Genomic DNA, 24,641 nt, shown 5'->3' on the forward strand with positions numbered 1-24,641 from the left:
TAAGCCGTAGACTCCCATACGATCAGGACAATTGCCATTACCAAATTGGTTTAAAATTCAGATATAGTCTAGTCTTGGTCCAGTCCAGACTTAGCCCAGTTTCTTGTAAAGCCCAGTTTCGTCTCCGGGCCCCATGCTCCCACCTACTCCTGCCTCGGTCTGATTATTAGCATTAGCGACACATTTAACCCCCAGCAGAGCAGCATTTCACAAAAAAGAGTTTGGGACAGAGCAGCACTGTTTCTTTGGTCTTTGTGGTTTTGCCTTCTCCAGATTTCATTCAAGTTCACACAATTAGCTTTGATAGTGTCTAATTAGACCTTATTATAAAAATCGTCAGTTCCTGGTATGGGCTGGTTGTATTAAATGAGTATTATTTGAAGTATTTTAATAATATGGAAAGTGCAAATGGCAGGTTTTGTGTTTTTCTAACTCTGACTTGGTTTGGTGAATAGGACCTGTGTAAAATATTTATCAAAGTTTTAAATGAGTCAAGTGGCAGTTTGTAAAGAAAAGTTGAGAAAACGTTTTAAAATACAGGAAGTATGCTCCAGATTCAATCCAAAATTCAAGGATAATTTTTGCACAAATATATGAACTATATATTTGACAAAAATTACAAACCAAACCTATTCTTTTATTCAAATGACCAAAAAAATATGATATAAACTAAATAAGACATTTAATGTGATATAGATATTTTAATGTGTCTTTGATTAGCCTTTACCATCAAAAAAAAAAAAAAAAAAAAAAAGAAAAATATTAAAAATGATTTAAAATTTTATATTGGCAAACTAGAACCATTTGTAGAAGCATAGAGCCATTTTTACAATTAAAATTAAAACCCAAAATAATACTGCCAAAAAAAAAGAGAATTCTGAAATGATCTGCTTGATTTTGAGATGTATCTTTGGAATTTTGTGTGTGAATAATTGTTGTTTTGTGCCTTTTGTGCCTTTTTCTCATTTTTCAAACTGTTTTTTTTGTTTTGTTTTTGTGGTGAATTTGTGTCACCTTCTGTTTAACTGAAGCACTTTGATTCTTCTCTCATGCAATAAAAGAGGAAAGACAAAACCACCCCAGTCTGGTCTCTGGAGTCCTGGTTTAGTCACATCTTAGGCCTGGTTTCTGGTTTAATCTTACTGGTTCAGTCCTGGTTCATTCCTGGTTTAGTTCTGCTTTAATCCTACCTTAGCCCTGTTTTAGTCCTGATTTAGCCCTAGTTTAGTCCTGGTTTAATCTTGTTTTAGTCCTGGGTTAGTCCTGCTTTAGAACTGGTTCAGTCCTGGTTTAGTTCTGGTTTAATCCTGGTTTAGTCCTGGTTTAGTCCTGTTTTAGGCCTGTTTTAGTCTTAGTTTAGTCCTAGTTTAGACCTGGTTTAGTCCTGGGTTAGTTCTGCTTTAGAACTGGTTCAGTCCTGGTTTAGTTCTGGTTTAATCCTGGTTTAGTCCTAGTTTAGTCCTAGTTTAGGCTTGTTTGAGTCCTGAATTAGTCCTGCTTTAGACCTGGTTTAGTCCTAGTTTAGTCTTGGTTTAGTCCTGGGTTAGTCCTGCTTTATACCTGGTTCAGTCCTGGTTTAGTTCTGGTTTAATCCTGGTTTAGTCCTGCTTTAGTCCTGGTTAAGTCCTGGTTCAGTCCTGGTTTAGTCCTGGTCTAGTCCTGGTTTAATCCTGTTTTAGTCCTGGTTTAGTCCTATCTTAGTCCTGGTTTAGTCCTGGTTTAGTCCTGCTTTAGTCCTGGTTCAGTCCTGATTCAGTCCTGATTTAGTTCTGGTTTAGTCCTGGTTCAGTCCTGGTTCAGTCCTGGTTCAGTCCTGGTTTAGTTCTGGTTTAGTCCTGGTTCAGTCCTGGTGTAGTCCTGGTTCAGTCCTGGTTTAGTTCTGGTTTAGTCCTGGTTTAGTCCCGGTTAAGTCCTGGTTCAGTCGTGGTTTAGTCCTGGTTCAGTCCTGCTTTAGTCCTGGTTTAGTCCTGGTTTAGTCCTGTATGCGGTCTCTCGTCTCATGTCTGTAGTGGTTGTATAAATAGCTTTGTGCAGATAAACTGTGCCGACAACAAGTCTCTCAAAACCACTCCAGACATTGACATGATTTTTGCTCCAAATACAGAGTGATCTGTAATATTTATTACAGACGCTCTCCGTGTGTCAGATGCCCTCCCTGTGTCTCCAAGGGATCTTACCATAGACTGTATATCGATTTATAAAATTGACATAGCTAACCTGCTAGCCACCGTGTTCCAAATAGGAAGTGATCATGGACGCATTTCGGCTCCATCGACTCTGGCTCCAATTCGCTTTACATTGAAAAGCTGTGGCCCTGCTCTCTGAAACTGCTGCTGTCAGACTCATCATTTTGGTCTTAAACGTATCAACCCGCTCTACATGATCCAGGTGTTTTTATTTTACTATTTAAATCAAGATCTGAGCATTAATAACAGACAAGGCGCTTTCTCCGAGGTCACTCTCACTAGTATTAGCAACAGGTTTGATTGACAGTGTAGCTAAGCACCAGCTCCCTGCTAAACCATCGGTGCAAGCGGAAAGGACAGCCTTGCTCCGGATTGGCTCTTTGGTTGCTATGATACTCGTGGAATTCCAAATGTGGAACTTGGCTCCAAATTCGCCCCTGTAACCTCTAGCCTTGATGAGCTTCATTTGACTGGAGCTGAACACTGTGGGTGATGTCACACTCACTTAATCCACTTCTTTATACAAACAAACATGTTCTGAAGTGCATGGGATTCTTGGATTAGTTTATAGTTCAGATTTCAGTTTCTCAAACATTATCACTCTTGGAGGGTTTAAAATATGAACTTTGAACAGAATCCTACACCAGCCTTAAACTAGGACTTACTCAACCAAAGTAGATTAGGGCTAAACAGGGACAAAAACTAATTTTAAAAGTTTCAACAAAGATAAACAGGACTAAATCAGAACTAAAACAGGACTAAACCTGGGCTAAACAAAGTAGTTTTGCATGACTAAAACCAGTCTAGACTAAGATTAGACCAGGACTAACCCAGGTTTTATTCCACAACTAGACCAGGGCTAAACCAGGTATCAGTCCTGCATTATCCTCCATTTAGTCCAGTTTAACAATGGTCTTTTATTTTGAAATTCCCTGTTTTGTATACCACTCATATGTGTACTTTTATTGTGACAGACCCCTGAGTCTTGTGAAGTCCCCAGGGGTCGGGTTACAATCCTGGCTTAGACCTGGTCTATGTTTAGTTCTGACAGTCTCTCTAGGACTTCCCCAACTGCTCCCACACTCCAAAAGGTAAGAATGACTTTAAAATGCTTTTTGAAGGTTTATTCCAGGTTATATTATTTATATAAAACTTCCACAGGTTCCAGTGCTTCATGAGTCACTCTTTACATGGATTCACTTTTATTTAAGAAAGTGACACTCTCTTTTCTGAGGTCTGGCTCCCAACAACTGTTCAAATAGGGATAGATACCAAGTTATCTTAATTTAGTCCTGGTTTGGCCCAATTCTGGCTCTGGTTTAGCACTAGTTTAACCCTAGTTTAATCATGATTTAGTCTTGGTTTAGTCCCAGTGTAGTCCTGGTTCAGTTCTGGTTTAATCCATAGACAGATTATAGCACAGGTGCTAGTTTCAGTCCTGGTTTAGTCTTAGTTTAGTCTTGGTTTAGTCCTGGTTTGGTCCTGGTTTAGTCTTGGTTTAATCCTGGTTTAGTCTTGGTTTGGTCCTGCTTTGGTCCTGGTTTAGTCTTGTTTTAGTCCTGCTTTGGTCCTGGTTTAGTCTTGGTTTAGTCCTGGTTTGGTCCTGGTTTAATCCTGTGCGGTTTTAAAAATGTATAATTGCTTTTCATTTTAGCCTAAATTCAAACTGATCAGAATTATTAAGTACTTTATTTTTATTTTTTTTTTACTTCACATTAGTAGTAAAAAAAAGTGTGAAACCAAGTGAGGCTTGGTTTTGGACTTGTGTACTGTATAATGCAGTACTCAGAGCGTGATACTCTGACATTTGGAGATGTCAGAGCATCATGCTCTGATATCTCCAAATGTCAACTCCACAGATGTTTGACCTGCTCCCATCTCACTACAACACTACAGGAGGATGGGAGGGCATCTGACACACAGGGATACAGGAGGAGGAGGGGAGGGCATCTGACACAGTCCAGTAGAGTGCAGTAGAGAGTAGAGGTCATGTGTCTAAGGCAGCAGCTGTTCTCATTGATATAAATAGACTCAGACACTTCAGCTAAATCTGACACAGCCCTGCTCAACGGCACAAAAACAACACGTGGTCACTGGGACATTTAGCAAGAAATACAGTTACAACAAGAACTACTGCTACTACTATAACTACTATTACTACAACTACAGCTAATACTGCTACTGATACTACTACAACTACTGCTACTGCTACAACTACAACTCCTACTACTGCTACTACTACTACTACTACAACTACTACTACTACTGCTACTACTACTAAAATTACTACTGTTGCTACTGCTACAACTACTACTGCTGCTACTACTACAACTGCTACTACTACAACTACTACTACTGCTACTAATACAACTACAACTACTGCTACTACTACTACAACTGCTGCTGCTACTACTACTGCAATTACTACTACTACTGTTACTGCTACTTCTACTGCTGTTGTCGATGAGGGGCAACAAACTGAGCAGGTTGCATCTGTGAAATATTTGGGTGTGTATGTGGACGCCTTCTTCAAATGAAAGTACATGTTGATTTTCTTTGTTCAGATTTGTCCCACAAGCTCCACTTTTGAAAGAAATTTAGGTTGTTTGGTGTAAGAACAAAAATCATGAGGTGTTTGTTTAATACTGTTTTTGTATAATATGCTACAGTGTGGTATATCACTGTAATCTCTAGTGTGCTCCAGGATCTGAGAATTAAACGTGTTGAATGTACGTTGTTTTGAATGATACGTGTGAAATGGGGCTGATGCAGACACTTGGACACTTTATGGACAGTGAACTTTAATAATGGACACTGGTCTGCTTCTTCTTCATGAGCTCTGACTGTCTGTGTCTGTAGTGTGATGTGTGAGTGTAAATGTGTTTTAAAATGCATGCAGTGAGCCCCAGACAGATTTCCTCTTGGGGACACTAAAGTTGCTCTTATCTTATACCAGTCATTGTGTGGTTTGAATCACCACTGTCAATGTATCTTTTTTTGATACTTGTGATATTTAAATGAAGTCGCAGTAGTAGTAGTAGTAGTAGTAGTAGTAGTAGTAGTAGTAGTAGTAGTAGTAGTAGTAGTAGTAGTAGTAGTAGTAGTAGTAGCAGTATTAAAAATATCAACTACAACAGTAGTAGTAGTTGCTTGTTTCCTGGTTAGCACTGGTTTAGTTCTAGTTTTAGTCCTGGATAAGTCCTGGTTTAGACCTGGTTTAGTCCCGGTTTAGACCTGGTTTAGCCCTGGCTTGGTCTTGGTTTAGTCCTGGTTTAGTCCTGGTTTAGTCCTGGTTTAGTCCTGGTTTAGTCCTGGTTTAGTCCTGGTTTAGACATGGCTTAGTCCTAGTTTAGTCCTGGTTTAGTCATTGTTTAGACCTGATTTAGTCGTGGTTTAGACCTGGTTTAGTCCTGGTTTAGTCCTGGTTTAGACATGGCATAGTCCTGGTTTAGTCCTGGTTTAGTCCTGGTTTAGTCCTGGTTTAGTCATGGTTTAGACCTGGTTTAGTCGTGGTTTAGACCTGGTTTAGTCCTGGTTTAGACCTGGTTTAGTCTTGTAAATAAATTTTGGAAAATAATATACCATAAATATATGTATTATAGGGGCGGGTGCAGAGAGATCTGGGCAGCAGTCAAAGGCGGGGACCTCGACGACCGGATCTCCAGACATGGAGACTAGCTCTGGGGACATGGAATGTCACCTCGCTGGGGGGAAGGAGCCTGAGCTTGTGCGGGAGGTTGAGCGCTACCGGCTAGATATAGTCGGCCTCACCTCCACGCACAGCTTGGGCTCTGGAACCCAACTTCTTGAGAGGGGTTGGACTCTCCATTTCTCTGGCGTTGCCTGCGGGGAGTGGCGGCGAGCTGGTGTGGGCTTGCTCATTGCCCCACAGCTCAGCCGCCACGTGTTGGAGTTCACCCCGGTGAACGAGAGTGTCGCGTCCCTGCGCCTTCAGGTCAGGGCCAGATCTCTCACTGTTGTGTCGGCCTACGGGCCAAACAGCAGTGCGGAGTACCCGGCCTTCTTGGAGTCCCTGGGAGGGGTACTAGACAGTGCACCAACCAGGGACTCTGTTGTTCTCCTGGGGGACTTCAATGCCCATGTGGGTAACGACAGTGACACTTGGAGGGGCGTGATTGGGAGGAACGGCCTCCCCGATCTGAACCCGAGTGGTGTTTTGTTATTGGACTTCAGTGCTAGTCACAGTTTGTCCATAACAAACACCATGTTCGAGCACAAGGGTGTCCATCGGTGCACGTGGCACCAGGACACTCTAGGTCTGAGGTCGATGATTGAGTTTGTTGTCGTGTCATCTGACCTCCGACCGCGTGTCTTGGACACTTGGGTGAAGAGAGGAGCTGAGCTGTCAACTGATCACCACCTGGTGGTGAGTTGGATCCACTGGCGGAGGAGGAAGCCGGACAGACCTGGCAGGCCCAGGCGCATCGTGAGGGTCTGCTGGGAACGCCTGGCAGAGCCCTCTGTCAGAGGGGTCTTCAACTCCCACCTCCGGGAGAGCTTCTCCCTGATCTCGGGGGAGGCTGGGGACATGGACTCTGAGTAGGCCATGTTCTCCACCTCTATTGTCGATGCGGCTGCTCGTAGTTGTGGTTGTAAGGTCTGCGGTGCTTGTCGCGGTGCCAATCCCCGAACCCGGTGGTGGACACCGGAAGTAAGGGATGCCATCAAGCTGAAGAAGGAGTCCTATCAAGCCTTGTTGGCTCGTGGGACTCCTGAGGCAGCTGATGAGTACCGGCGGGCCAAGCGTGCCACAGCTCAGGCAGTCACAGAGCCAAAAACTCGGGGTTGGGAGGAGTTTGGGGAGGCCATGGAGGAGGACTATCGGACGGCCTCAAAGAGATTCTGGCAAACCGTCCGACACCTAAGGAGGGGGAAGCAGTGCTTCACCAACACTGTTTACAGTGCGGGTGGAGAGCTGCTGACCTCGACTGGGGATGTTGTTGGGCGGTGGAAGGAATACTTTGAGGATCTCCTCAATCCCAGTGTCACGTCTTCCGAGGAGGAAGCAGAAACTGGGGACCCAGAGGCGGACTCGTCCATCACCCTGGCTGAAGTCACTGAGGTGGTTGGCAAGCTCCTCGGTGGCAAGGCTCCGGGGGTGGATGAGATCCGTCCTGAGTACCTCAAGTCTCTGGATGTAGTGGGGTTGTCTTGGCTGACACGTCTCTGCAACATCGCGTGGCGGTCGGGGACAGTACCTGTGGAATGGCAGACCGGGGTGGTGGTCCTTCTGTATAAGAAGGGGGACCGGAGGGTGTGTTCCAATTACAGGGGAATCACACTCCTCAGCCTTCCCGGTAAGGTCTATTCCAGGGTACTGGAGAGGAGAATCCAACCGATAGTCGAACCTCGGATTCAGGAGGAGCAGTGTGGTTTTCGTCCTGGTCGCGGAACACTGGACCAGCTCTATACTCTCCATCGGGTCCTCGAGGGTTCATGGGAGTTTGCCCAACCAGTCCACATGTGTTTTGTGGATCTGGAGAAGGCATTCGACCGTGTCCCTCATGGTGTCCTTTGGGGGGTGCTCTGGGAGTATGAGGTCCGGGGCTCTTTGCTAAGGGCTGTCCGGTCCCTGTATGACCGGAGCAGGAGCTGTGTTCGCATTGCCAGCAGTAAGTCAGAACTGTTCCCAGTGCATGTTGGACTCCACCAGGGCTGCCCTTTGTCACCGGTTCTGTTCATTATATTTATGGACAGAATTTCTAGGCGCAGCCAGGGGCCGGAGGGGGTCTGGTTTGGGAACCACAGGATTTCATCTCTGCTGTTTGCAGATGATGTTGTCCTGATGGCTTCTTCGAGCCAGTACCTGCAGCAGGCACTGGGGCGGTTTGCAGCCGAGTGTGAAGCGGCTGGGATGAGAATCAGCTCCTCCAAATCCGAGGCCATGGTTCTCGACTGGAAAAAGGTGGTTTGCCCTCTCCGGGTGGGTGGTGAGTCTCTGCCTCAAGTGGAGGAGTTCAAGTATCTCGGGGTCTTTTTCACGAGTGAGGGAAGGATGGAGCGTGAGATTGACAGGCGGATCGGTGCAGCGTCTGCAGTGATGCGGTCGCTGTATCGGTTCGTTGTGGTAAAGAAGGAGCTAAGCCCAAAGGCAAAGCTCTCGATTTACCGGTCAATCTATGTTCCTGCCCTCACCTATGGTCATGAGCTCTGGGTAATGACCGAAAGGACAAGGTCGCGGATACAAGCGGCTGAAATGGGTCTCCTCCGCAGGGTGGCCGGGCGCACCCTTAGGGATAGGGTGAGGAGCTCGGTCACACTGGAGTAACTCGGAGTAGAACCGCTGCTCCTACACGTTGAGAGGAACCAGTTGAGGTGGCTCGGGCATCTGTTCAGGATGCCTCCTGGACGCCTCTCTAGGGAGGTGTTCTGGGCATGTCCCACCGGGAGAAGGCTCCGGGGAAGACCCAGGACACGCTGGAGGGACTATATCTCTCGGCTGGCCTGGGAACGCCTTGAGGTCCCACCGGAGGAGCTGGAGGACTTGTCCGGTGTGAGGGAAGTCTGGGAGTCCCTGCTTAGACTGCTGCCCCCGCGACCCGGCCCCGGATAAGCGGAAGAAAATGAATGGATGGATATGTATTATAGCCTGTTTTCTGTAATTAAAGGCCACTTCAACGGAGGTGGATTCGGCTTTCATGGCGTCGTCCAATCAGAGCAAAGATCAGACTGTTCCCACGGACGATGACGAAGAGGCGAGAGAGATCCATGAAGTGCAGTCAAAATACCTACGCTGCCCGTCACCCAAGTAACTAAACAAAACAAAAATCAAAAACAACATTTAAAATGGGACATGAGAGAGACAATCGTGGCACAGTGGTTAGTGCTCTCACCTCACAGCAAGAAGGTTTTCTTCTGTAGCCTTTCTCTGTATCTTGCTTCAGTCTTAGGAGGAGGATCTATACTTTCAGTTATGTTTGACCTTGAGTGATAACTATTCCTCTCTGTTCTATAACCACAGTAACACTTTTCTTAGTATCGTCGAGAATTGATTTTCCTTTAACCAAGTTTCCTGTGATCCTCCTCAACCCTGGCCTACTTTTTAAATTATATATTAGATTAGATATATATTGACCCCAAGGTGAAAGAAAGAGCAAGCGCTTTAGATGTGGTTTAGTCTTGGTTTAGACCTGGTTTACTCCTGGTTTAGTCCTGGTTTAGTCCTGGTTTAGACCTGGTTTAATCGTGGTTTAGTCCTGGTTTAGTCCTGGTTTAGTCCTGGTTTAATCCTGGTTTAGTCCTGGTTTAATCCTGGTTTAGTCCTGGTTTAATCCTGGTTTAGTCCTGGTTTAGTCCTGTTCTTTCTCTCCTCAGTTTTTCGCTGATGTCTGAGTCTCGGTTCTCAATGATTTCTGGATCTGAGGCTGACAGTATTTTCATGGAGCCAATTCACCTCTCCTCCGCCATCGCCGCCAAGAAGATCATCAATGAAGGTACTGGTTTAATCCTGGTTTAGTCCTAGTTTAATCCTGGTGTGGCTTTGATTAAATACTTCTTTAGACCTAGTTTAAGCCTGGTTTAGTGTAGATTTCGTTCGGGTTTAGTTCTAGTTTTAGACCTGGTTTAACCCTAGTTAAGTTCTGATGTTGTCCTGGTTCAGGTTTTCTAATGATTTATTTCCTGAATCAGATCTGGTTTAGCCCTACTGTAGTCTTACTTTAGTACTGGTTTAGTTCTTCCTTAGCCTCGATTTAGTTCTAGCTCTGGTTTAGTCCTGCTTTAGTGCTACTTTAGTTCTGGTTTAGTTTTGCTTTAGTGAGGCATACCTTACTTTCCCCATGTACAAATCACTCTTGTCCCTCTCCCATCTCTCTTTCATCCCTCTCTTGTCCCTCTCTCATCTCTCTTGTCCCTCTTTCATCCCTCTCTTGTCCCTCTCTCATCTCTTTCATCCCTCTCTCATCCCTGTCTTGTCCCTTCCTCATCTCCCTTGTCCCTCTCTCATTGCTCTTTCATCCCTCTCTTGTCCCTTTCTTGTCCCTCTTTCATCCCTCTCGTGTCCCTCTTTCATCCCTCTCTTGTCCCTCTCTCATCCCTCTCTTATCGCTCTTTCATCCCTCTCTTGTCCCTCTTTCATCCCTTTCTTGTCCCTTTCTTGTCCCCCTTTCATCCCCCTCTTGTCCCTCTTTCATCCCTCTCTTGTCCCTCTTTCATCCCTCTCTTGTCCCTCTTTCATCCCTCTCTCATCCCTCTCTCATCCCTCTCTTGTCCCTTTCTTGTCCCTCTTTCATCCCTCTCTTGTCCCTCTCTCATCCCTCTCTCATCCCTCTCTTGTCCCTTTCTTGTCCCTCTTTCATCCATCTCTCATCCCTCTCTTGTCCCTCTCTCATCCCTCTCTTGTCCCTCTCTTGTCCCTCTTTCATCCCTCTCTCGTTCTTCTCTCATCCCTCTCTCATCCCTCTCTTGTCCCTCTCTTGTCTCTCTCTTGTATTTTAATGCCTAGTTTAATATTTTTAAGGCCTTAATCTTTACTGATTTGTTTGAATGTCTCTGGCGTCCTCGCTCTTCCATCTTGCATTACTTCTGAGTGTTTTACAGGACTTTTAAATGAGATAAAATGGATGAATAAGTGAAACATCACACTCTGAGCTGACGGCTCATTAGAGACTTTAGACGATAATGAGCATGATGTATTCTTCCAGTCACACAAGGCAAAATGTGGAGTGACAGAGATGATTCTTTAAACACTCACACATTTAGCTGTGGTTTGGAATGTCACGCTCTCACTTTTTACGTTCAGGGCGACATTAGCTTTGTTTGTCCACTGATCTGAAGGTTGGCAGTTCAAATCTCACTCTTGACGTAAACATCATTGGTTGAGAGGTCAGATCCACTGGCCCACAGGTTGGAGATGTGATTTCAGCTCTTTCATACTACACTCATTACACAGCACGGCCCACTGCCCTTAGCTGTACTGACTCTGTGTGGCAAAAATAATGAACAAAAGAAACAACATTTTTTACCTTTTCCTTTTATTTCTTTAGTTTTCTTTATCTGTTGTATTACTTACCCACCCATAAACACATGTGCACACCCATATAAGAAGATGTGAAGAACAGATGCCATTGTTATTGTCTTGTAACCCTTTTATTGAACCTACAATTTCCTGATGTGATGGGTTCATTTCTTGCCTCTGACAGTGATCTATTGCCACTGTCCACTGAAGCTGTCAATTGAAGTTCAGGTCCTGGTCTGGTCTTTATGTTATCAGCACGGTGTCTGGGGAAGCGGGAATCAATACTCAAACCTTTGGATCAGAGCTGGACTCTGTTCATGCCGAGCGCTTAACCCCTGAGGTCTAAAGCAGGAGTAAACCAGGACTGAACCAGGACTAAACCAAGAGTACACCAGGACTGAACCAAGACTAAACCAGGAATGAACCAAGACTGAAGCGGGACTAAACCAGGACTAAACCAGGAGTAATCCAGGACTAAACCAGGACTAAACCAGGACTAAACCAGGACTAAACCAAGAGTAAAACCAGGAGTAATCCAGGACTAATCCAGGACTAAACCAGGATTAAACCGGGAGTAAACCAGGAGTAATCAAGGACTAAACCAGGACTAAAGGAGGACTAAACCAGGACTGAAGCGGGACCAAATCAGGAGTAAACCAGGGGTAATCCAGGACTAAACCAGGACTAAACCAGGAGTAAACCAGGACTAAACCAGGCGTAAACCAGGAATAAACCAGAAGTAATCCAGGACTAAACCAGGACTAAACCAGGACTGAAGCGGGACTAAACCAGAAGTAAATCAGGATTAAACCAGGAGTAATCCAGGACTAAACCAGGAGTAAAACCAGGAGTAATCCAGGACTAAACCAGGAGTAAAACCAGGAGTAATCCAGGACTAAACCAGGACTAAACCAGGAGTAAATCAGAACTAAAACAGGACTACTCATCTTATATGTGTTCACAGAGCTCCCTTCTCGTGGCATTCCCACCTTCTCTTTACCGGACTCGTACCTGGAGCCAGCAGAGCAGCTGATGGTGGAGGATCTGTACGAGAGGGTGAAGGAGCTGACGGATGAACGCTCGCCCTACAATACGCCCTGTGTCCTCGACCTGCAGAGGGCACTAGTGGGAGAGAGGCTCGAGGCTCCAACCAACGCAGTGGACGAAGTGTGGCCCAATATTTACATCGCGGAGAAGTGAGTATGACATAGTAATCTCATAAACACTCATTTAAGAAGCTTACATAATATTTAATAATAACTATAGCTTTACTCGCCTTAATAAAGCATGAAGAAAGAATGAAATGAATGGTTTATTACTACGTCTGAATTATATATTACATTTTTGGTTCATTATTACTGATATTTTCACAAAAAAAGTTGTATGATTATCTGAAAACTCAAGAAAAAATACAAAATGGATTTAAACAGCACATTTTTCAGGAGCCTGTGATGAATATGAGTGCTCATGGTCATGTTTTTCTTTTCTTTTCCTGTTCCTGTTCCAGTTATATTCACAAGTGCTGCATCAAGTGTCAATAGTTAACTAAGCCCGAACCTCAAAAATAACCACACAACCAACACTGGACCCCGACTGTGATATAAATAGCATTACTTTTGATCAGTTTTGTGTTATTGGACCTACTTTCACTATAAGCTAATATTTAAAATGAAACACAGCATCATGATTGGTTTATCATATCTTTAAATCATCTGGAGACCTTGTATACTCTTTCCATTATCAGTCTCTGTGTTCATTAGTATCCAGGTATCGATTTTTGACACTACTATACACTAATATCTACTGCAACAATCCAAATCTCTCCTCACGCCTCCCCCTTCTCTTCTTCTCCTGAGGTCTGTGGCAGTGAACAAAGCTCGGTTAAAACGGATGGGCATCACTCATGTTTTAAACGTGGCTCACGGGACCGGGGTGTACACCGGCGCCACCTTCTACACAGGAATGGGAGTGCAGTACCTGGGCATTGAGGTGGACGATTTTCCCGACTGTGACATCGCTCAACACTTCAGAACCACCGCGGAGTTCATGGATGAAGCTCTGCTCACACATAAAGGTGAAACATAAGGAGTGAAGCAGGACTGAAGCAAGACTGAAGCGGGACAAACCAGGACTAAATCGGGACTAAACAGGATTAAAGCAGTACTAAACCAGGACTAAAGCAGTACTAAACCAGGACTAAAGCAGGACTAAACCGGGACTAAACTGGGACTAAACCAGGACTTAACTGGGACTAAACCAGGACTAAACAAGGATTAAACCAGGACTAAACCGGGACTAAACAGTGACTAAACCAGGACTAAAGCAGGACTTAAACAGGACTAATCCAAGACTAAAACAAGACTAACTAAAGATCCAAATAACACAAAAAGCACAAAATTAAATTAAAATTTAGTCTTAAAGGTGAAAAACAGAACTACTTCACTTCATATTTCCTCACTTACATAATGTCACGTTGACATATGGCGGTACACTCTTTGATTCAGTTTTCTTTTTACAGAGCAGAGAATCATGCTCTAATTTTATCCTCAAATCAGTAGAGTTAAAATTAAAATGTTAGGCTACATATTTTTAGTTTAAGTTGTCATGCGAGAGAACCATAGTTAAAATGGGTTGCATATATAAAAGTAATAGATGAGGTATGTCAGGTAAACTGGGCATACACTTGAATATGGAACAAAACCATTTGACTGACAAAATTGAGCAAGGTGAAAAAATATAAGTTTTTACTTCATTTGAAATCCTCATTTCATCTTTGTAGCTGCTGGAGTTTTGACATTTCAACAACGCATTCTATAGGGATATTTTTAGACTCGCTATCCTCATCATCAAAAAGATGCATGTGAACTATTCACGATATTCAAAGGATCTTATAAAACACACAGACAGAGAAATACTAAGCCTGGGATTTCTAAAAAGGTAATTAAAAATGAGATTCAGTTAGTCAGATAAAAAGACTGTTGTGTCCATAGACTGTATATATAAATGGACATAGCTAGCCTGTTAGCTGACGTGTTCCAAATACAAAGTGATCATGAGCGCACTTCCGGCTCCATCTCTGGTTCCAATTCACTTTACGTCAAAAATTGTCACCTCTCTCTCTATAACTTCTGCATTGAGTCTTGTCATTTTGGTCTTAAAATGTTCGTATTATGTCCCTACATCAAGATATGAACATTAATAACAGACAAATCAGACACCTTCTTGCTCAGTGTTAAACCAGTAGTACACATAGGAAGGGGCATTAGCTTCAACAGTCACGGTCCAGATTGGCTCTTTGGTTGCTATGAAACTTGTGGTCAGAATTCCAAATATGGAACTCAGCTTCAAATTCGCCCCATAATATGATTATACAGACATAACCATAGACTTATACAGGTTGTGGTTGTGATCAGACCAAAGAGGCCACACAGACAGGTTATTACACTTTCAGATGGAGACCTTTTCTCATTGTACATTAAAATGTTACTCAGGGTTTCATTGACAAACATAGACTTATATATAAGATTAAAAAGAAGATTTTTACTTGTTATGTTTTATTTTACATGTATCAGCTCAGCTGGCGCAGAATTATCCATTTAAAGTATGGATATGTAATTAATATGGATCTAGTTAGGGCCATAATTATACCGTGTTTAGTTTTAGAGCATGTTGGACGCAGCCTTCACTGTTCACACTGGTCACTCTGTGCTTCCATCATGTTAAACTGTTGTTCACACTTGAATGCTCATTCGCCTTGTTCGTGCCGCTCAAAAAACGCTTCACGCCACCCGTGCGCCAATACGTCTCTATAAAGGGTTAACATAGGAATCGCTCGCCCAATACATGCGTGACACGTTCAGTCTGAACCTTTCTGCATTCAGAGCATTCTAATTATTCACCACAATTAGCTTAAAAGCATTTTTCTCAACTCTCAGAGACGAGTGTAGTTTTGATCTCATTGCAATGTGCAATTCCTGATTATTGGGTGATAAAGTGCTTTATACTTCAATGCAAACAGGACCCAGTGGACTTATTTAGACTTCAAGAAGTACTGGGGCAAGACACTCAGATATATGGAAAGCCACTTTAACTTACACTAAACCAGTGAAAATAATCTTTTTTTTGTTTTTTTTGTTTTTTAGGCAAAATTTTGGTGAATTCCATGATGGGCATTAGCCGCTCCGCCATCTTGGTCGCTTCATACCTCATGATCTTCCAAAATATGTCCATCTTAGAAGCTCTCACTGCAATCCGCAAGAAACGCCCAATCAACCCTAATGAAGGATTCATCAAACAGCTACGAGATCTGAATGAAACTTTGATGGAAGAAAGGGATGACGACGACGATACGCTAAGCCAGTGTTCTGTTATCGATGCTAAAACGCGAGCACAGATATTTGGGGAAAGCTACACAGAAGAGGAAGAGGAGTTTGAGGATGGGCAAAGCATGGCCGAAGCTAAAGCCCATTCGATTATGATGGATGAAGAGGAGGATGGAGCTAGCGTGATGAGTAGCATACCATCACTAGCATCTTCGGCTGCGGCGGAAGCATTGAGAAACGGGTTGATACCGAAACCAGGTGTTAGCAACAACGAAGATGTGAAAGAGAAGTTAGTTTTGCCACAAGATGGAGACGAAGAGGATTTTGATGATGATGAAGGATTGGATAGCATCATACGCGAGTGGCAAAGGCGTAACGAGAAATACCAAAATGCCGACTGGTTTGAAGCGCAGTTGAATAGCGACACAGAGGACGACTTGGATGATAAATTGGTGAACAAAAAGTCTAAAGGCACAGATTTGGAGAGCGTTACGAGCGAAGATGTGAGATCGGTGAAGGAGAAATTAAAACGTAGAATGAGGCAGAAAGACGAGTTGTCCGTTGCCTCAAGTTGTTCGAGTTATTCCGATTTATGGAAGCAACGGCTGAAAGAAATCGAAGAGCAAGCGGCTGCACGATATCGTAAAAAAGAGGAGAAAGGAGAGGAGGAAAAGAAAGAACAAGGAGCTAGTAAAAGAATCGATGATGAAATTGAGAGCCTTATGTCTGATACGACTTCAATGTATAATTTTTGCCAGAAGAACAAAGAAAGCATGACGCCGTTGGAGAGGTGGAGGGTCAAAAGAATCCAGTTTGGTTGGAATAAAAAAGATCGAGAAGACGGTGAGAAAAGTAGCATCGTTAGCGGTGAAGAAGGCGACGAGGAAACACCCAAAAAACGTCTCGAAGATGTGAATTTAACCGCATATCAGTCGTGGAAGCTTCGTCAGCAAAAACGGTTAGGATTGGATGAAAACAATGATGACCTTTTGGAGTTTAGTCGCACCGAGGAGTCAGCGAAATCGGCAAAACGTAGGCAAAGGCGAGAGGAGATATTGGAGCGATCGAAAAAGAATTTGGAGGAAAGTCAGTCGATTTGCGGATGGGAGACAGAGAGCTGTGTTAGCGGAGGGACGATACCGCTATCAGCATTCTGGGCAGGAGTTACAGCGCCACCTAGTGTCCAAAATAATGACGACAACATTTCAATGATAAGCGGAAGATCGTCAAATATATCGTCCGTGTCGCAAGCCAGGAGTGTTAAATCTGTACAGTCGAATGCTCCGCCAATAATCCCGCCAATTTTACCCGTACCAACCGTGCAAGGGCCAAGTGGTGAGCCTATGGTGAATCTAGCTAGCATTCAAAACTGGATCGCTAATGTTGTCACGGAAACGATAAAACAAAAAACAACGGAGATGAGTTTACCACCATCAAGAGCCGGTTCTGAGGTTAGCTACCGAGGAGGAGCAGCAGCTAGCATCCTGTCTGGGCAAAGAATGGAGTTTGATAAGACATCGGTGCTAAGTGGAGCTAGCGGCGGAGTGTCGTATCTTGGTGCTAATCGTGCTAAACCTGATTCAGTGATTTCAGGAGCTAGTGGGGCTTCTAGATTGACCGGTCAAGGATCTATTCTAGGGTCAACTTTAGGCTCGAGTTACGAATCAAGTCTTGGTACGAAAAAGAAGAAAATTACAACTACAAGTGTGCCGTTGTTTAGCTTGTTCCAAGATGAGGTTGATTTGAAAAAACTAGACGCAATCGATAAAGATATCAAATCAGAAATGCGCGAAAAGATGGACAAATATGAGAAAAAGAAGATTTTGGAAGACAACAGACGTAGCACTTTGTACAAAAAGAAAAAACCAAAAGGAGAGGATGAAGATGAGGAGGAGGAAGAGGAGAGGAAACGAAGGGAGGAGGAGTTTCTGCAGGAAGCGAAGAAAAAAGATAAACCAGTAAGAAGTTTTGGGCAATCTGGCTGTTTAAATCTTAACCCTGCACTTGAAAAAGAGAAAAACACTAGCATCGATGATTGGCTAAAAAGCGTTAGACCTCCGCCGAGAAAAACACAAGAAGAAATTGACGATCTTTACGACGATTTGGATGCATCTGCTTCTGAATTTGGATATCCGACTTCAAGGCAAGATTCTGAAGACGAACAAGATAGCTATGGGTCAAGATACAGGCCCAGATTTGGCGATAACGATGGCGATTTTTCACGTAATTCAGAGAGGGGAGGGTTTGAAACGAGGGAGAGGAGGAGAGAGGCGATTGCGGAGGAGGAAGAGGATGACATTTCCAGTTTTATCGCGCAGACGAGGCAGAGGATCAGAGCGAGGGCGATGGCCGAAACGGAAGATGACGAAGTTTTGAAAGCTTGGAGAGAGCAGCAGGAAGCGAAGGCGAACAGAACAGGAGGCAGTGAAGACTAAACCTACAGAACGTGAACTATGTGGACTAAACCAAGGAACACAACTGGATTCATATCAAGGGCTGAATCTGGAATATGACAGTTAGAGAGTTCAGCTAGAACAAAAAGACTAAGGCCAGAAATAAAATTGAAGTAAGCGAGAGAAAGTTTCAGCTTTATTTTATGAAACATTTTCAGGACGTAAACACTAAATCCACTTTTTTGTTACTAATTTGCTACTTTGTTCCTCGTCATTTTTGGCAGTGTTAGTGCAGACTACGTATGTTTACAGCTTTCTGGTCAAAAACACCTAAATCTAAGTGTGTGCTGCTTTCAGTGGCCTCTGCGATTTCCAGTAGTAGGTGACATCACATAGAACTGCCCTAATAACAGCGAGGTGTTTGTGATTACAAACACATCTGGCTGCAGGGGCAGAGTTTGTAGTGTGGATACCTGTTAGACCAATCACACTGATCCTTATACCCCCAGACCTCCCCCTTTACTTTCCCGTCTAGTCCCCCAGATACTGCCCAGTTTAGCGGCTCTATTTAAAATATGGTTGTGGACAGTTTTGCCCCATTTTAATCACTATGGCAACTGTCCTAATTTCTCATCATTCTGAAACTCATGGACATTGTGCTCATATCTATCATATTGTCTATCTCCCTCAAAATGTTCTGTTCCACTTTGTGATGTTCTCTTCTGTCCAGTCTCATTTTGATCATTTCAGCTTTAAGCCTTGTTATTGTACAAGTAAGCAGTATTTTGTTAATGAGCAAAATTTTTTTTCCAAAGTTGAATTATACTGTTATTAGCAGCTCCACGTGAAATTCCTGGTGGGAGGCAGGCCACCTGCATGTGTCCATATGAGGAACTTTTATGACATTCTTTGGAATGTCCGAGGCATAGCAATAACATCTCCATGGAGACAAACAGGAGTCCTGCCCTCCACCAGGTCAACCTGTGTTAGCTCTGTGAAGAGGCAATCCCGCTTTATGTAAGAATGCATATTTTTCTGAGTAGTTTAGTGCAATAAAGACTTAGATAATAAAATTAAAGTATTTATTTTTAGTTTGTTAGTTTGTTTGTTTTTTGGCTGAAATCTCACAGAGTGGGATTTTTTGCAGTCTCAATTTAAGATTTAAAGTATGAATTTTGTTATTTGTTTGTCTAAGTTATTATGAATACTCTGGTGTTCTACACTGGGAAACTACAGAGTGAAACTGTGAAATGTGGATTGTTCTTTTTATTATTTGAATAAATAAAAGTTAATAAAATGTACTGTGCTTGTTTGAGTTTGTGTTTAAACAATTCATACTACGCTGTCACAATGAACCAGTAGAGAAAGTATAAACCTGATATAAATAGTATTGTTACATTGTGGATTACGCAAGTGGCTTTTAGGGCAGCAAGATTCATTGCGATAAAAAAAATAAAAAATAAAAAAAATGAAATCACAGCTTGGATGGATGCAATGAGCAAATCACAAAGAGTGGGATTTTTGAAGTACCACAATTTCCTCCTAAAATAACATTGTATCTCGTTTTATTGTGCATAAATCAGTACAACCATGTTCTGAAATGCGACTGTTGTATTCGTTTTTCACTTCATATTTCAATCTTTTTGTCAGTTCTTCTGGGTGTATTTAAAATGTGAACTTTGAACAGAATTTATTATTAAAATATAAATCACAAACCTAATCACAATCCAATTCTAATCTGAACAGAAGTGAATTATTTGTTTGATCACAGTTATAGAACAATCATTTCAGCATCTATCATACATGTGATAAACTGCACTGCTCTATCGCCTCCACATACACAGAGGGATAGGCTTTAAGTCCCTGTTTAGTCCTGGTTCAGATGTCAGCACTAGTGCCATTTGTTAATGTGCTGGTGCCACGCACTGGACACACTATGTATTACTGATACTGAATGCAAACAGACATTAGACCAGTTGTTTTGGTGTAATTTAAAATCCAAAATAAGCAATAAAATATATACAATGTTTCTTTGTAGTAATAGCAATAGTGACAATGCTGTACAGTTGTTTTAATAGTGGGAGGCAAATATGTAACTTTTCTGATGGGGAAGGGGTTCACTACCTGCTTGTCTCACTGGAGCCATTATTGAAGTGACTGGAATGTTTCACAATATGTCATTTAACGCTTATTCAATTGCAGATGTTCTCATTGCTAAAAAATAAATAAATAAAATAAATGCAGTGAAAACATGCATTCTTTCTATGTGCAGGCTCGTCTCTCCACAGAACTGACCTGTAACTTGTCCTGGTGGTGTTACCCGTCTCCATGGAGATAGACTACTTTAATGGCAAACTGTATAACATTATAAGCAAATGATAAAATGTCCATTAAGATTAACACAAGTAGGAAGAGAACAACATGACTTTCTTTTTATGGATGCCATTTTGAGGACTTTTTTCAAATTACAGAATTGTTATAACCTGTCAATTGCAATAACTAGGGTCTTCTTTGTCTAATCACTAAAACCTGTAGATAAAGTGCAGTAAAAGCAGCAAGAGAATTTACAGTGTGTTTTTTTGTGCTTTTATTTTGAAGGGCGCCCCTGATACACAGAAAAGAGCCATACAAACATGGTCTTTGTTGGTTAATGTAAATCTTGTATGACATAACTCAATCATGCGGAAAGCGTTAGAAAACTTAAAATGCCATTAGGATTATTGAGGCGGGAATCTGGATTGGAAGGATAAAGATATAAATCCTGCTTATACTATTTGTGTGTGCATAAAGGGCATATAAGTTGTTTTTTGTTTTTTTTTCTCCATGTATTTTAGCAAAATGTGTCTTGCCCAGTTACAGATATATAACAGTCATTCCCAAAGTGTCCGTGCAACAAGCAAGAAAGAAAATGTAGTTTTAAATCAACTTTCAATAAGATATTTGTTTATATTTCTTTACATTAGTATTAAGCCCACAGGAATGTTTTGTTTTAATATATAAATCTGAAGAGAAAACTTTGGGAAAACTTTGGGAACGTCTGATATATTGTATAAGGTCAATTATGAGGTCAAAATAAGTTTTCCACATCTGTTTATAAAGTGTTTTTGTCCGAGCTATTGTTGTTCAGGATGGTCAGAATACATAAGTGAGGGATATTAAACAGTTTAAAATGAACTTTTTCAGTTTTTCAGGTTTTTAAGATGGTAAATCAGGTACGGGATGTTTAATATCGAAACACTAAATGGTCAAACTCCAGAAGGATTAGCGTCTTATCCAATCTCTCTTCAGCCACGTGTCAGAAAATGTGAACTTTGCAAACTGGGTTTCTTGCTTCCCAAATCTTCTCATTTCCAAAGCACGACTCAAGACGAGGAACAAGCTGCTTTCTCTATGGAATTCTGGAATATTTTCAACATTATTACTTTTTTTTATTTTTTATTTTGAGACATTTTGCAGTGATTGTTTGAGGACTTTTACTGAACTTTGTCGTAAAACATCCCTCGCCAAATCTTCATTCAGCAAATTTGGACTAAGTTGCAAAACAATATTCATTCTTTGCTGCCTTCTCTGGAATTGAACTTTACATTTTAAAATATCCTTATTTTTTTAATTGGCCATGTACTTTTGGTGGACACATGCTAAAGGTTAATTTGATTTTTAAATAGTCATTTTTAAGCCATTATTGAGTATATTATTCTTCAGTTTCACCGAAAAACTCTACAAACTAATATATATGTAATGGTGATTGGTTGGACAGTGGTGCAAGAACTTCTTAAATACCTTTTTTAAATTTGTTTTGCGAAGATTAACTTGCCAAATATTCCCACGTAGTACAAGATTTAAAAATTTTATTTGCAGAGTTTTTCCAGTATTGACCATGGCAGGCTGGTGGTCAGACATAGACGCTTTGGACAGTTTGGACCAAGACTCAATTGTCAGCAGAGTTTTCCATGCTGTTGGATTTTTGGGAGACATTTTGCAGCTAAATGAACAACGCAAAGACGAAGATGAAGAATATGAAGCTGATTTGACAAAAGAGATCGACAAATATTGCAACAAAACAGAGGAGGATGCGACAATTCAAGATGGCGGAGAACGTTACCAAGACGAAACAGCAAAAACTAGCAATAATGAAGTTGTAGCAGATGATTGTGCTAAGGAAGTATCTGTATTTGAAGGGATGGAAGATACTACAAAAGCTAATGATAAAATTGAAGATGATTATTTTGTTAGCAATGAAAATATAATAAACCAAACTGAAATTCAAACAACCATGGACCAAAAAAATTGCAATGTTACTGCAAAAAGTTGTGAAAATGTCCAATCTACCAAAATAGAGGATGTTAGCAAGGTAGAAGACGCTTGTGACAACGGTAATCAGGAAGTTCTATTGGATATGAAATGTGATGGTGAAGATGTTGCTAGCTCATTTGAAGTAATGGAAGAAGCTAAAAATGCTAACATGGATGAAATAGCAGATGCTAAAACAAAACTTGATCTAGAAAATGTGTCAGTCAAAAATACTGAACTTGATGAGAAAACAAAGGATGCTACAAGCGCTAGAGATGCTAACTGTGTTGAGCAATTTGAGATTAAAACAAAACAGCCAAATCTATATGAAGAAACAGCTCAAAATTGCGAAAAAGAGAAAAAACTTGCTAAAGACAAAATGGAAGATGCTAATTGTGCTAAAGATGCTAGCTCCATTGAGAACTTGGAAGGGGATAAAATATCAGCCGGAGATGCTAAAATGAATGATAATTGTACTGAAATAAGTCAGGTAAAAATAGATGTTATAGCTGTCAATATGGATAAAGAACAAACGAATGAGAAAATGGAGGATCCTGCTAATGCTAAAAATATTGACAATGGAGAAGTTAAGCTGGGCGATACAGCCAATAATATGAATTACGAAGAAGGGGTTGAAGTGACTGAAAACTCTCCCAACACCAAACTTGCTTTTGATGGAATTGAGAATGCAACTAGTGCTTCAGAAGAATTAGCACCTGTTTCTGTAAATGCTGAAATAAATGAAAAATATGCGGAGGATAGTGTCAAACCTGTGCAAGAATCAACTAAGGCTACAAGTGTTGAAGAAGCTAATATGCCAGTTGAAGATAATGATGGAAATGCTAATGCTAATCAAGTAGAAGGAGACCTGGAGGCCAATATGAAGGATTGTAGCATCGTAATGGTTAACAAAATTGACAACAATGCATTGGTTAATATGGATGAGCTGCCAGATGCTAATGACAACAAAGATGCTACAGAAAATTGTGCAATATGCGAGGAAAATGATGAAGAAATAGAGGATTTTGTTGTTAAAATAAATGAAGAAAACGCATCTTCAAAAACTGGACAAAATTATGATAACTGTAGAAATAATCTGACAGCCAAAGATGGTCAAGAAATCAATACAGATGTCGAAAATAAAGCTAATCGTGACAAAACAAAGCTAGAAGAATTAACTATTAACAATGAGGAAGCAGCTATGGATAAAACCAATGATGCTACAGCGGCTAATGCTAATTCAAAGAAAGAACTGCCAGGTTCTGATATCTGCAAAGATGGAGGGTGCAAAATAGACCAAGTATCTCCAAAGACCACTACGGAAGGATCTACAAATCAACTGGATGAAGTTCAAATTGACAAAGATGTTATTGTTCAAGAAAATGGTATATTAAAAGGATCTATAAAAAATAAAAACGAGGAAAACCAAATTTCAGCAAACAAAGAATCTACTGTGGGTGAAAATATGGCTGAAATTGCTGTACAAGATGTTGAAATTGCAGTGGAAGTATGTGAAAATGAACAAACTATATCTGGTCAAATGGATTCAAGAATGGAGGAGCAAAACTTAACTACTACCAGAGAAGAAAGAGTCAAAATGAACCAGGACAGTGACAAAGAGGGAGGATCTACTTCTACTACACGCAACCAAGACAAGATGGCCGCCAAGAATACAAACAAAAACAAAGGTAGGCCTAATAACATGTCTTGCTTTTCTTGTTAAAATCATAGTATGTCACTTTTTAGCCATAGAACAGACTAAAAGCTTTTTTTTATTATTTCACAATGGTTGTTTTTGTGTAAACCCTCAGTCATCCTGGGCTGATCCATAGCAAAAGATGAAGTTTAAATTTATCAACTGGACAAATTGTTGTAAGAGTGAAGACATTTGCTGCTTCTTCAGTTCTGGTCAGATTACTGGTGGCCACTGCCCCAATAGCAGGGGGTGTTAAGGGTTGAATAGGGTGGTTTCAGCTGAAACTGGAGACAATTGATGTTTACCGTTTCAGTGTGGTTAGCCCCTCCCTTCAGTTAGATTAGGCATTTATCAGTTATTTTGTCACATTTCCCAGGTCTTACATATATATTGTTATTTCTCCAGGCTGTAAGAAGGTGGCACTATTGGATGACGACAAGAAAAAGTCAACAAGAGCTTCATCAAAATACAAAACTTTGTCGTACAGAAAAATCCAGAGAGGAAACACGAGACAGAAGATCGAGGAGTTTGAAGCTCTGATGAACGTGGAACAACAATTTTGAAACGATCATTTCTTTTTAGTATAATTTTTAATCAATCCGGCACAAAGTTATAGTAATTTTGAATAGTTAAATTGTTCACATTTTGGTGATTCCTCATTTCTTAATAATTTTAAACACTATATTACCACTCATAAGATTTGCAAATAAAATTTTAATTAAAAAAAAGTATTAAGTATTAAGAAGTGTTGATATTTAAGACAGTAAGCAACAAATT

At 41.5% G+C, this 24,641-nt stretch overlaps 1 protein-coding gene across 1 annotated transcript; it reads left to right on the forward strand.

Annotated features, from left to right (window-relative positions):
• Positions 1 to 3,261: 3,261 nt before the first annotated feature.
• Positions 3,262 to 18,608, forward strand: dusp27 (dual specificity phosphatase 27). Its single transcript, XM_033977952.2, has 6 exons — positions 3,262 to 3,277; positions 8,816 to 8,955; positions 9,522 to 9,640; positions 12,128 to 12,359; positions 13,020 to 13,237; positions 15,306 to 18,608. The coding sequence occupies exons 2-6, from the start codon at positions 8,846 to 8,848 to the stop codon at positions 17,918 to 17,920; spliced, it is 3,294 nt and encodes a 1,097-aa protein (XP_033833843.2). The 5' UTR covers positions 3,262 to 3,277; positions 8,816 to 8,845; the 3' UTR covers positions 17,921 to 18,608.
• The last annotated feature ends 6,033 nt before the right edge of the window (positions 18,609 to 24,641 follow it).

This window comes from Periophthalmus magnuspinnatus, chromosome 2 (genome assembly GCF_009829125.3).
Source record: "Periophthalmus magnuspinnatus isolate fPerMag1 chromosome 2, fPerMag1.2.pri, whole genome shotgun sequence".
Taxonomy (NCBI): Eukaryota; Metazoa; Chordata; class Actinopteri; order Gobiiformes; family Gobiidae; genus Periophthalmus; species Periophthalmus magnuspinnatus.

Coding starts and splice junctions, on each gene's coding strand:
- dusp27 (XM_033977952.2), top strand. CDS start 8,846: ATGGCGTCGTCCAATCAGAGCAAAGATCAGACTGTTCCCACGGACGAT. Junction 9,641..12,127: donor CAAGAAGATCATCAATGAAG/GTACTGGTTTAA, acceptor ATGTGTTCACAG/AGCTCCCTTCTCGTGGCATT. Junction 13,238..15,305: donor AGCTCTGCTCACACATAAAG/GTGAAACATAAG, acceptor TTTGTTTTTTAG/GCAAAATTTTGGTGAATTCC.